This window comes from Eleutherodactylus coqui, chromosome 9 (genome assembly GCF_035609145.1).
Source record: "Eleutherodactylus coqui strain aEleCoq1 chromosome 9, aEleCoq1.hap1, whole genome shotgun sequence".
Taxonomy (NCBI): domain Eukaryota; kingdom Metazoa; phylum Chordata; class Amphibia; order Anura; family Eleutherodactylidae; genus Eleutherodactylus; species Eleutherodactylus coqui.
Window position 1 is genome coordinate 115,133,231 of NC_089845.1, and position 13,178 is coordinate 115,146,408.

General features: G+C 45.1%; 2 protein-coding genes across 2 annotated transcripts in view; one reads left to right on the plus strand and one right to left on the minus strand.

Annotated features, from left to right (window-relative positions):
* MTERF3 (mitochondrial transcription termination factor 3) overlaps window positions 1-13,178 on the minus strand; it is a 37,518-nt gene that overhangs the window by 19,060 nt on the left and 5,280 nt on the right. The window contains exons 3-4 of the mRNA XM_066578366.1: window positions 12,352-12,504; window positions 10,738-10,927 (exon numbers count right to left, since the gene is read on the minus strand). Coding sequence (XP_066434463.1) covers window positions 10,738-10,927; window positions 12,352-12,504 — 343 coding nt within the window. The remainder of the gene's footprint in view (window positions 1-10,737; window positions 10,928-12,351; window positions 12,505-13,178) is intronic.
* The window catches only part of PTDSS1 (phosphatidylserine synthase 1), an 80,770-nt gene that overhangs the window by 10,530 nt on the left and 57,062 nt on the right, over window positions 1-13,178 (plus strand). The window contains exon 2 of the mRNA XM_066578365.1: window positions 6,829-6,944. Coding sequence (XP_066434462.1) covers window positions 6,829-6,944 — 116 coding nt within the window. The remainder of the gene's footprint in view (window positions 1-6,828; window positions 6,945-13,178) is intronic.

Genomic DNA, 13,178 nt, shown 5'->3' on the forward strand with positions numbered 1-13,178 from the left:
ACAGTGGACTCCCTGTTTCTCCTTCTTCCTTACTCTCACTCTCTCTTAGAGTAGGGGTCCTGGGAATAGACCTCCAGGATATCTCTCTTCCGCTTCCATTCTTCCCCACATGAGGGTTGAAGGTACCCCCACGTGGCAGGCACTCACTCCTTCTCCCCCCGACGTAGTCAAGCAGGTTCTCTCTTCACTTGCACCTTCCATTCACATATATCAATCATACTTCCGTGACATTACAAATTGTTACATTTCCAGACATAACCCAAACATTCTCAGACATTAACCTCTTACATGCTGCAGCTGTGCAATAGACATAACTAGTGACAAGACAATTTGCAAAGAACATACACAGTCAAGACATGACATTTAAGACAATTACGGAGGGGTCAGATATAGGTATTTCGGGCCACACTGGCAAATCAATTAAGATTCACTTTTGCCAAATGTATGAGAATGACAGTCGAATCCTCCCTCCCATTATATGCTATGGGCTAGCAAAGAAAGAACATAAATAGAAAACACCAGAAAGTCACTGAGTGTTCAATGACACACAGAGCCGTGCAGCCAGAGCGTTGCCCCGTGAGAAGAGAATGCTAATCAACCTGAGATAAACTTGTGTGTTCATGATCTGCCGGCCAGAACACACCCTGACATAGTTGTGCAACCGCTGGAGGTACCAGGTCATAATTGCTCTGTACAACACGCGGCTTTGTGTAAAGTTTGGCAGCGAATCTGATAAAAACGCACACAAACATTTGTTCTGACTTGCCCGTCGACATTTTCATAGGCACGGAAGGAAAAGAACAGAGTGCATGAAAAGTATCAGCGAGGGACAAGTCAACACAGTCGGCTCTACTTACAGCCGCATGGACAGGCTTCCGCAAATTCCATACAGTTCACCAGCTGCAAGCTATTGTTCAAGGCCATCGCATGCTAAAGAGACAGCGTCCTTCAGAGAGTGTAAATCCGCCTGGAAATTACCCCATGTATTTTAGTACAGTACTCATCAAACGCCTCCTGGAGACTGTTAACCCTTTAACTACTAGTCATTTTGGGGATTTCCTTTTTTTTTTTTTTTATTCTCTCTTTTCAAAAGCCATAACTCTTTATTCTTCTGTCAACATAGCTGAATGAGGGCTTGTTTTCTGTAGGACAAGTTGTGTTTTTTTTTGTTTTTTTTTTTAATGGTACCATTTAAAGGGATTTTGTCATCAGGTTCATGTTGCCTAACCACGGGCAGCCTGAACCGGGACAGGAAAGCCTGCTGTCCCCATGGGTGTTTGTTTCTGAAATAATGCAGTTTCAGACTAAATGCACTATAAAGTCTGACTTGAAGCTGAACTCGGAGTCATGGGGGCGGGCCATACCGGCCACTCCCCGCCCACCTCATGCAGACTGACAGCTGCTTTCCCTAATTGTGTATAGGGAGAGATGACTCCGAGCTTGGCTCCAAGTCAAAACTTCCAAGTGCATTCATTCTGAAAGGCCGCAGCGTTTCAGAGTAAAATATCCATGGGGGCAACAGGCTTTCCAGTTCTGAGTTCAGACAATATGAACCAGATGACAGAATCCCTTTAGTGTACCATGTAATAATCTTTATTTGTATAGCGCCAACTTATTCTGCAGCGCTTTCAGGCATGGGAGAAATGCAATTGGTACAACAACTACATGTGATATACAAGCAGTTTGAAACAAATGGGGTGGGGGTGGTACAGGAGGTACAAGGGGTGGGGAGGAGCGAGGCATAGGGAACACAGACAGTAGGGGATTTCATGTGGAAATCAGTTACTAGAAAGCAAACGGGGTGGGGCGGTAAGGAGGTGCAAGGGTAGACGTCGTATGTGAAAAGCAGGGTGGAAGGTGTGGGAAGCCATAGCGAGGGGCGGGGGACTAGGTCACGGGATTTGGTATGCCTCCCTGAAGAGGTGCGTTTTTAAGGTGCGTCTGAAATTTCGTGCATCGGGAATTGTCCTGATGCCTTTGGGGTAGAGCGTTCCAGAGGGTCGGTGCTGCTCTGGTGAAGTCCTGTAGGCGAGCATGTGAGCTTTGTATTAGAGGGGTGTTTAGTCCGAGTGTGTTAGCAGATCGGAGTGAGCGGGCTGGTGGTGTACGGACAAGAGGGAGGTGATGTATGGCGGCGCAGCACCATGCAGAGCTTTGTGGGTGAGGTTGAGGAGTTTAAATTTAGCTCTGCAGCGACTGGCATAGTGCAGAGGCATCTGAGTAACGACTGGATAGAAAAATGGGCCTACCTGCCGCGTTTAATATGGATTGGAGCACAGCGAGTCTGGTGCGGGGGAGGTCAATGAGCAGGGAGTTGCAGTAGTCGAGTTGGGATCACGAGTGTCTCACCACGAGTGTCTTTAGCGTGTCCGTGATAAGGAAAGGCCGTATTTTAGCAATATTTCTGAGGTGCATGTGGCATGTTTGGGCCAGAGATTGGATATGGGGGGTAAAGGAGAGGTCAGAGTCCAGTGTGACCCCAAGGCAGCGGGCGTGCTGTCTGGGGGTTATGATGGCACCAGACACTGGAATGGAGATGTTGAGAGGAGGTCGTTTGGAAGGTAGAAAGACAAGGAGGTCAGTTTTAGACAGTTTAAGTTTGAGAAAAAGGGAGGACATAGTGTTAGAGACAGCGGACAGACAGTCAGTGATTTTTTTTGGAGGAATGGTTCAGAGATTTTACGAGAGGAGGTGTATAGTTGGGTGTTGTCAGCGTAGAAATGGTATTGGAGGCCGAAATTGTGGATGGTTTGTCCATTTGGGGCTGTATAGATAGAGAAAAGAAGGGGACCAAGCACCGAGCCCTGGGGTACCCCAACAGCTAGAGGAAGTGGAGAGGAGATAGAACCAGCAAAGGAGACACTGAAGGAGCGGTCAGAGAAGTAGGAGAAGAACCAGGAGAGAGCAGTGTCCTTTAGACCAATAGAGCGGAGATAGTGAGAAGGAGGTCATGGTTGACAGTGTCAATTGCAGCAGAGAGGTCAAGGAGGATTAGTAGGGAGTAATCACCTCTTGACTTTGCCGTCATCAGGTCATTTGATACTTTTGTGAGGGCAGTTTCGGTCGAGTGTAGAAAGCGGAAACCAGACTGAAGGGGGTTGAGGAGTGAGTTGTCAGAGAGAAAGCGTGTGAGGCAGGTGTAGACCAGGTGTTCTAGTAATTTGGGGATGAAGGGGAGGTTTGAGACGGGTTGGTAGTTGGCGGCATCAATCAGGTCAAGGGTTGTTTTTTTTAGCAGAGGGGATATGATGGAGTGTTTAAATGAGGAGCAGAAGGTGCTAAAGGTTGGGGAGAGGTTGCAGATTGTGGTGAGGTGAGTAATGAGAGCTGGGTAGAAGGACCGGAGGAGGTGAGAGGGTTGCTAGCGCAGGTGGTGGGGCGGGCAGCGGAAAGCATCCTGGAGACCTCTTCCTCTGCCGTTGGTTCTAACATAGAAAGTCAGTGGGTGCTGGATGCAGTGCTAAGGAGACTGGGATTGGGGCTAGCCGTACAGTTTTTGGAGATTTCTTTTTTGATGTTTTCGATTTTGTCTTTGAAATAGACAGCTAGTTCTCCAGGAGTCAGGTCTGTCACAGGGGCCTGTTCTTTGGGGCTGAGGAGAGAGTGGAAGGTCTCGAAAAGTTGTTAGGGGTTGTGGGATAGTGAGGAGACAAGGGAGGTGAAATAAATTTGTTTGGCAAACATTGCAAAACTTCTTAAGGTTTAAAAGCGGGATAAAATGAAAAAAATAATTAAATTGGACCATTTTTTGAGGGGGGATTGGGGTGAGTGTGTTTTTGGTGCATTCAAAGGGACTTGAACGTGTGGTCATTTGATCACTTCTACAATACACTACAGTACTTCAGTATTGCAGTCAATTTTTAACGTTCACCAAAGCCTGATGTTTTAAAGAATAAAGTATTTTCACAGGTAAGAGCCGACACTTTGTATCACTGTGTCTGGAGCTCCATGTGTTTTTTACGCTGGTGAACCAGTTTTTTTTGCTGGCAATGATTAAGGGTACTTTCAGCCGTCAGGCAAATGATGTCCAACAGCTCAACCCAGGAATAATGGTTCTTGTGCTTTTACATAGGATTGAGCATCGCTGACTGAATGCAGGCAGAGCGGGCCGTATACCATTCCGGCCCGCCCGCCTCCATTCACAGTAAGCAGGCGATCGTTCATAAGTGACCAACTGCCCATTTACAGATATGTCATTCAGTTTTCTGCATGCAGAAACTGGACGATAAACGAGGAGTGGAAGACTTCTTGCTCGTCGTTCGGTCAGCGCGCGCAATTACACGGAACGATAATTGTTCAGGTTCTCGCTGGATGGCGGGAATCCAAGCGATAATTGTTCCGTGTACTTCCCGGTACTGACAATGGCGTGACCCTTCTGAAACTGTCTGTGTAACACAGCTGAAAAGAGAAGTACAAAACAGGAAGTGCGGTGCGCTCTGGTAACCAACGGAAGAGGCTTTAATACTTTATAATTAATCATGAGGGGGAAAAAAAAAAAGCTTCAATCCAAAAATCGCATGTTTTATGTCATTTCCAGTGAAAGAACCTAAAGCTTAAAAGGGAATATATCGCCAATATTTTTTGTATTCATCAATACCAGACCGTGAAACATTACAGTTTTCTAATCTGTTTCTATTTTCTAATTGTAGATTTTTTTTTATTATTCTGTCTACACACGGCTGTGGGGGCGGCCATGGTTCTTGAGCTACATTTAACAGCAGTAGGCCACAGGCAATGTTGTCACAATGTGACAGTTCACATGTATGTGAAGCCGATGCTTTCCTATGGGTTCTTTCACATTAGCGATGTTTTGTAGCTCGCGACATTACGAGAATACAAAATTGCGGCATGCTCTTTACAGCCGCGATTTGCAAGGTAGCCCATGTTTCCCTATGGAGCCTTTCTTTGTGTTGCACCATATGAAAACGCAGTTTTCGTGCGATGCAACTTTTACAGTAGAAAATCCTACTGTAAAAGCCCTAAAATAAGCCCTAGCTGCATTAAAAAAAAAACAACACATATCACCTAAAAAGCGCTCTCCGCTCCGCCATGTGTTCTTCCCAGTCCCTGGCAGTTGTCTTCTGACATCTCTTCTAGTCAGGAATTGGAAAATTTCGGCATCTTTTTTTTTTTTTTGGTTTTTCCTCCCGCCTTTTAAAAAAAAATCATAATTTTTTAACTTAAAGGGGTTCTGACACAAAAAAGGTTTTTATGTTTTAGCAGCCATTGTTCCCTGGTCTGCCTAATGGACACAGGGAACCCACAATTTATGGCTTGTTAAAACATAAAAACCTAATACTTACCTTTTTGTTGTGTTGTGGTTGTGCAGCAGGGTCATTTCCCAGCAGGCTTCTTCTTCTGCAGACGAGCCAGGACGGGCCGCCCCCCTCAGGGATTGCGAGCATGCGCAGAAGAGTGATGCCCTCTGACAGGAGTCAGGACGGGCCGCCTCTCCACTGCGCATGCGCAGAACTCTGAGTTCAGCCAGGACGGATATGCCGCCCACAGTCAGCACTGCTTGTGACGTGGCGCCCGTTCGTTCACCTCGGAAGTGGCTGACGGACGGACCAGAGCAGCAAGTGGTCATTTTAACCGCTCCAGTTCTGCTTCAAGAAGCTAAAGAAGAAGATGCCCAATGGAGGGGACATGCCTAACGATCAGTCCTGGCCAGGGAAGGTAAGTAAAAAAATTTTTTTTTTGTCATGTCAGAGCCCCTTTAACCATCACTGTCACTGTCTGAGGGCTTGATTTTTGTGGGACCAGTTGTATTTTTCAATGGTACTCATAATGTACTGAAAAAGTTTTAAAAATTCTAAGTGGAGTGAAATGAAAAGAGAAGAAAATTCCGCCATCTTTGGGTGCGTTTTGTTTCTACAGTGTATATTACTGCAGCAAAAGCGACGTGATATCTTTATTCTATTGGTCAGTACAATTGCTATAATTACAAATTTATATAGTTTTGGGTTTTTTAATTATTAATTTTTTTTAATTAATTTCTGCCGCCATTTTTTGACAGCCATAACTTTTTTTATTTTTCCGTCAGCATAGTTATGCAGGGGGTCATTTATTGCGGGACGTCCTGTAGTTCCGTTGATACCATTTTGGAGTGCGTACAACGTTTTGATCACAATTTATTACATTTTTTCTTGGTGACGGAGTGACCAAAAAAAGCACAATTCTGGCGGGGCAAATAATGCATTACTTTGATAGAGCCCACATCCTATGGAACGGGATCAACCTGCGATTCCCCTCCATACATACCCCGAACCTGCAGAACGTAACTGTACGTCATGTAGCGTAAGGGGTTAAAAAGCAAAAAAAAAAAAGCCATCTTTTGAGCGATAATTGGGGTCTAAATGTGCCCGTCTTTCAGTTTTCTGCCGAACGACAGTCAGCAGTACGGCTTGAAAACCGTTGTATGGCAGAACAGCTGATAAGCAGGACCGCATGCTGTACTCTGCTGGGGAGAGCTGATAACAGCTGATTGCATTCTGGCAGAACAAAAGGAATGTATTGAGAGAACAGCAGGCGGTCTTCTGAATAAATTCAGTTCCAGGCAGTCAACACGCTGCTAATTGGTACTAATAGGCATTAGTACCAATTAATAGATTATGCAAAATGATCGCTCAAAAGTCATCTGTGTGTCTAAACAGGCCTTTACTCTATAGATCAGGAAGTGACAGACGATTACGCTCTGTGGCCAGTGTGAAAAATGCAAGTTTTTAAAAATGTATATAAAAATAAATAAATAAAAATATATATATATATGTTTACCGTAAAAATTCATAATACTTCATTTGCTAATGACACGTTCTCTTTAAATTACAGGTAGCGCATAAAGGCGTGCATAATGGCCAACAACCGGGAGGGTTTACGTCTACACAACCATGTATTACTGCTCAGAAGCACAAAACCAGAATGTATGCTGCAGCAACTGAATGCAGGTAAGTCATGTGACCGGTTCTGTGGCTGCAGGCTTACAAGGAAGAAACACTATTAGGCTCCCCTTACACAATATTTTCTGGTGCTTTTTTGTGAAATCACAAAAATCAAACGCAGTTTTTGCATAATGCCTGCATTACAGTCTCTCTGTGTGGGTGGTGTTTTTTGATCAAACATTACATTTATTACTAGCATTTGGTTCTTCCTATTGAGGAGTCCATGGAAAAACTGCAGAACCCATTCCCCCCTCTAAAAAAACAAAAAAACAAAAACCGCTAGACCAAATGCATGATATGATTTGGAGGAGAAAATTTTTTTTTAAAAAAAAACAACAACAACATCGTGGACCCAAAAACACAGCAAGCAAAAAAAGGACAAAAATGATGCTTGTAGGGCTCTTCATTCCTTGCTATGCACTTAGAGCTAAACCTTTGCACGTGACATTTTTACTTGGGAAAAAAAGGTAAAATTGCAACATTAAAAAAAAATAAAACTGTTTTTGAGTAAGAAAAATCTTTGAGATAGCAGCCTTGATTGAGTTTCCCCACATTTAGAGGGGATGGCACACCACAAACATGCCATCACCTACCGACTGCTGCAGGCGGCATCACAATACCCCTGGTTACTGCTGGTTTTAGAGTGAAACATTCTGTCCAGTGAATGCCCACTATTTATTACCGTGTAATATGTAGATTATTTATAGTCCAATCTAATCATCAGCCATGACCCGGCACGCTGCAAACACGGCTCAGGAACGGGTAGAGGAACATAAAGAGTTCAAGGAGACGACTTGTCCTCCAAGTTCCCCAGATCTCAATCCCATCAAATGACTGTAGAAACAAGTGGGATCCACGGAGGCCGCAACTCAAAACCTAAAAGACTCATAGGATCTGCTGCCAGATACCACAGGACTCCTTCCAAGTAGAGTCCGTGCCTCGAAGGGTCAATGCTGTTTAGGAGCATCTACCCAATATGCAACATTGACAGGCAGTCTGTTAGGCCCTGCTATGCATAAAGTCTTTATTAGGCCCCTGCCTGTCATGGCAAACCATTGGCACCCAGCGATGCTTTGCCGGGGCACCAATGGGTGACAGACACAGAGCCCCCTTCCGTTTATAAGTCACTGACATGCTGCAGTCGCTACAGGAGGTAAAGGACTAAACGGCAGGGATCAGAGCCATCTCTGATCCTGGCTGCTGCAGCGGGAAGCCGACTGTATATTGTAACGGAGAGCTGTGCTACTATGGACCGGTTCACGCATGCTCATGTCAGATGTTGGGCGGTCTTTCTAGGTGAACACGTCTTTGCATCTATAAAGTCTGGGTGTCTGCTACCCGCCTTCTACAGCAACTTCCTCCAACTCTTTGCTGTCACTCGAAAGCTCCTTGATTACCAACATCTCCCCTCAATAATTACCATATTTTCCAGCTTATAAGGCGACTTTTTAACCCATGAAAAACTTTTACTGTATGTAATAAAGTAAGTAGAGGAATGAAGAGCAAAAACACTACTTAAAAAGAGCCCCCTGATAGGTTTCACCTGACCAGCGTCATCAGGGGTAAAAAGCCAGTTGCTTGAAAGTCAACTGGGGAATAATCAGTAGATCCCTCTACACATATTCAATGGTCGTCCAATCCCAATAAATCATCCGGCTCGGGCGGCTTTTCCAGAATGCGTAATGGGGCCTTTAGTGCTACTTGGGGAATGGGCAGTTCCATGTGACTTTTTAGGTAATGAGCTGTTAGGGTGTCTCACACTGGTGAGAAAAAAACAAAAACAAACACAAAAAAAAAAAACACACGATTTTCGCGCGATGCGAGTGAAAATGCAGAGTTAAGAAACCAATGATTTTCAATGATTTCATTCCTGTTAGCGATGTTTTTACTCGTGATACGGAGTGAAAAAAAAAGAAATTTAGAAAAAAAAAAAAGATCGCAGCATGTTCTTTATTACTGCGGTTTTTTTTTTATCTCCCATGTTTCCTATGGAGCCTCCTTTTTATCAGAATGCACAAACTTGCAATTTTCATGCAATGTGAAGCCGTTTTAACATTAGAGACTCCCATTGTCTTTCTTGCGAGAAAATCACGAGCGGCAGCGATGTTCTTGCAAGAAAAAGCCCTGCTGGCGCTCAGACCTCTCATAAACAAAGTTGTGATTTTGCTGCTATTTTCTTGCGGCGAAATCGTGATCGCCAGTGTGAAGGAGCCCTTCGGCTTTAAAGGTAACCTGTTCCCTACCTACAGCACCATAAACTAAATATGGTGCTGTTAGGGAAGGTGACAGTGGGCTTGATTATGCATTTTTTAGGCTGGTTCCACATCTGCTTTGGAACCTTTTGGCCGGAGGTTCTGTCACGGCTCAAGATACTGGATGGGTTACATGCAGCGCTTTTTCTTCTGTTCAAAAGCCGGGCAGCTGGGCAGAAATCGAACGGACGCCATTATTGTCAATGGAGTCCATTCGGCGTGGTTCGGTTCCATCCTGAAAAGGAGTCTGTCAATTGCGGGAATTCCCCTTTCCTTCCCGTCAAACGGAGTAGGGAAGCAGAACCCTAAACGCAGATATGAAACCACTCTTACACTCACTAGCTCCTACGGTGCCCACAATCAAAGTCCGCACGGCGCCCAAAAATCTGACTCTTTTCAGAGTTCCATGCTCTGTTTGGAATACGCTGGCTGGCAACGCTGGAACCAGGGCGGACGAGTGTAACATTTATACAGTGGTACCTCGGGATGCGAGTGCCTCAGCTTGCGAGTTTTATGACTTGCGAACAGGCTCTCTGCCGAATTTTTGCTCTGATTTATGAACAAAAGCTCTAGGTACAAGCCTGTTTGCAAGTCAAAGAACTTGCAAGCTGAGGCTCAGGGGGGATCTATACTCACCTGTCGCCGGCATTTCATCCTTGCGATGGTCTGCGTCGCTGCTGCAGGCTGTCGCTCCCTCCTCCACGCCGACACAGAGCATTGCTTTCTGGATGTAGGGCTTGAATGCCCGGCCTCCAGCAAGCTAAGCTCTGATTGGTTAACTAGGCGCTGCGTCAGCCAATGAAAGCTGGCACTGGGTTAACCAATCACAGCCATTCAATGAGGTCATTGCGATAGGTACCTTGTCGGTCGTAGGCAAGTTTTGATTTTTTTTTTTTGTAGTTAGATTCCCCATTGAAATGCATTGGAACGCATTAATGGCGTTTCAATGGGAAAATGTGCTTTGACATATGAGTTTTTTGGCTTACAAGCTCCATCTGGGAACGGATTAAACTCGTATTTCAAGGCACCATTGTGTATATATATATATATATAATAAAACTTGGTGCTATAAGGAAGTGTCAAGTTCCCTTTAAAGAGGTTGCCCCGCTATAAAGAACACAGCACGTTGTTCATTGCCTAGCCAGATGTGCAGAAGCAGTGGGTGCATTGTCTGCAATAGCACCCTAACTTGCGCCATGTATGCACCATTCTCCCTAGTTTGTGCTTGGCATCTACATCGGGAAGAGAAGTATGCGCATGCATAACGCAAGCCCCTCGCTAATCTTCATGGGTAGTGTCCTTGCAAGGCTGAAGCGGAAGTGACGCGGCTGCTCGTCCAGGACCAAAATGAAGTGGCTTGAACAATTCAAATGGATGAGATAGTGAAATTAAGGTACAGACCCTGCTTTAAGGGGTTAACAGCTCTGGGTAGGAAGCTACTGGGGACAACTTTAAAAAAAAATAAATAAAAATCCTTAATTTAGAGCACAGCTAAATCTGGAGTTCGTAGGCCTGCAGCCGTAATTGGCATTGAATGGCTCTAATACCTTTTGTGCAGATTGTCCAGATCCTGGCTGAGGATGAACGGATTCTTGGTCAGGAAGGGTCCCAGCTGGTGGTCTTCTACACCCACATCTTTTAGGAAAAACAGTACTTTACTGATATCCTTTTGGAAGTCCAGCTTCAGCAGGAAGGTCCCCACATGTGGCCGCTTTTCTAGCTTAGATAAATCCACACCTGAGGAGAACATACATACGTCAGTATAGCAATATCCTCGCGGCGGAGGACTGATGGCTGCCCATGGACTTCCAAGGGTGCCACGTGGCACAACATTCTATCACGTACGACCAAGCTGATGATGTCATCGCCAGCTCCTTCGCTCTCGCGCAGCTCGTTTGGACAGGCAGATTCATCGTCGACTCGTTCAACAAGAATCGGTCAGCGATGATTTCTATGCCAGAAAGATAGGACACGCCACGATAAAAAAGGAGGCTCCATAGGGAAAGCTGCGAGATTAAAAAAAGCAGAACGCAGTAAGATAGGGAATGGGGCGATTTTTTTTTTCACTCCACAACATGAGTGAAAACATCGCAGATGGGAATGAAACCATAAAATGAACGACGAGCGAGAAGCAAACGATTCGTTATCGGCTCACGTATAAACTAAGGCACTGTCATTTACTTGCAATTTCTTGTTTACCAGTGGGACATTGCTTAATAATCAGGTGCAAGAACACCAAATATGATGAATATCTGGTGCTTAAAGTCGGTAAACATGCAAACTGATGCCTATACAGTTGTATATATCTGCCATAAAAAAAACAAAAAACACCCCAAAAACATAAAATGTGAAATATGACTTTTTTCTATATAGTTGTTTTCTAGGCTCTGGAGGGGTTAGGGCTCACACCCACTTGCGTTTTTTTTTAAACGCAAATGTCAGTGGGACTTTCTAATGTTAAAACCGAATCGCACAAAAATCGCAAAGCACAAACTTGGGATGCAGTGTTAACCCAGCATTAAAAAGACACATATGTGTGCGAGCCCTTAAGCCAAATTTTGTCTCCAACGCTTTCATAAATGGCTCATTTATAATAACGAGTAATGACAAACTATCTGTAATAAAGTGGTAGCATCAGGCTGGGGGCCCATTCACACCAGCACGAGGCCCAATGTCCACGGGCGGATTTGAATTGTGGCACCCGCACGGAATATTCACAGTTCAAGCTGCCCATAAGGAACCATGGGCGTCCGCACTTTAATTTACACATATGGATTTGTTTTCCGGATTTCGCATGCGGAAAACAAATCGCAGCATGCTACATTATAGTGCCGTCCCCACACAGACGGCTTCCGCAGGAAAGCAGGAGTTTGAAAAAATATATATATACTGCACATGCATCGGCCGGCACTTCGCACACATCCGCAGTACTGAAAAAAGAAGACCCGGACAGATAAGCGCGATCCTCGGCCGCGGGCAGCTTCGGGTTCCGCTGTGGGCTCCTGCATGCCCGTGGACATGAAGCCTTACACTTTTACGGTATTAAACATTTTTTTTTTCTCTGTTAATTTCAATGTGTTTTCGAAAATAAAAAAGCCCATACATAAGAAGCGCACGGCTAACCCCCTGACATGCGCTGCGGATCCCATCGGCCCACTCACCGAGCTGGACGAGCTTCTGTAGAGTTTCCGAATGATCCACATAGTATCGGAGTGTAACAGATTGTGGAGGGATTGGAGGAGGAAGAACCATCATGGCTGCCTCTTCTTCTGTGATCACATCCAGTGGAGAATCCGGAGCGACATCCTCCAGCGCTTAGCAACCAGAAAAATAAAACACAATCAAGAGTCAAACGTCTGCAGCAGTAATACTGAAGGGGTGTTCCACAAATATACTATTGATGACTTATCCTCAGGATAGGCCATCGATAGGCCACACGGGACCGCTGTCGATCAGCTGATTGGGCACTTACTGATAGTGCCGGTTTACACTGAGGTCAGAGCGAAAGCCATTGCTCCGACCCATGTAGTGGCCAGCGCTTGTAATTGCAGGCATAGCTCCCATTGATTTCAATAAGAGCCACAACTGTAGTTACAAGCACCGGCCACTACAGAGAGGTTGGAGCAGCAGGGTATACCGGTAGCGTCAGTGAGCGCTTGTTCTTGAGGATAGGTTATCAATAGGATTTTTTAATGGAAAACCCCTTTAATATACTGTATGCACGGCAAAAAAAAACAACCATGGCTGTCGGCCATCATAACAGGATTAGCCATTCTACTGCACTGAGGGGGGCCAATACGCTAAGCATGTATTCACATCATATTTACCTGCTTAGTGCCCCTGGACATATATATATATCTCCTGGGTTTGCAGGATTTGTATTGAGTGGGAACAGGGGCCAACCCCGCTCCATTTACAGCGGGTGTAAGCTGTATTTGACAGCTGACATCCAGCCACGATAGGCATTCACGGATGTTAAGCCTTTAAA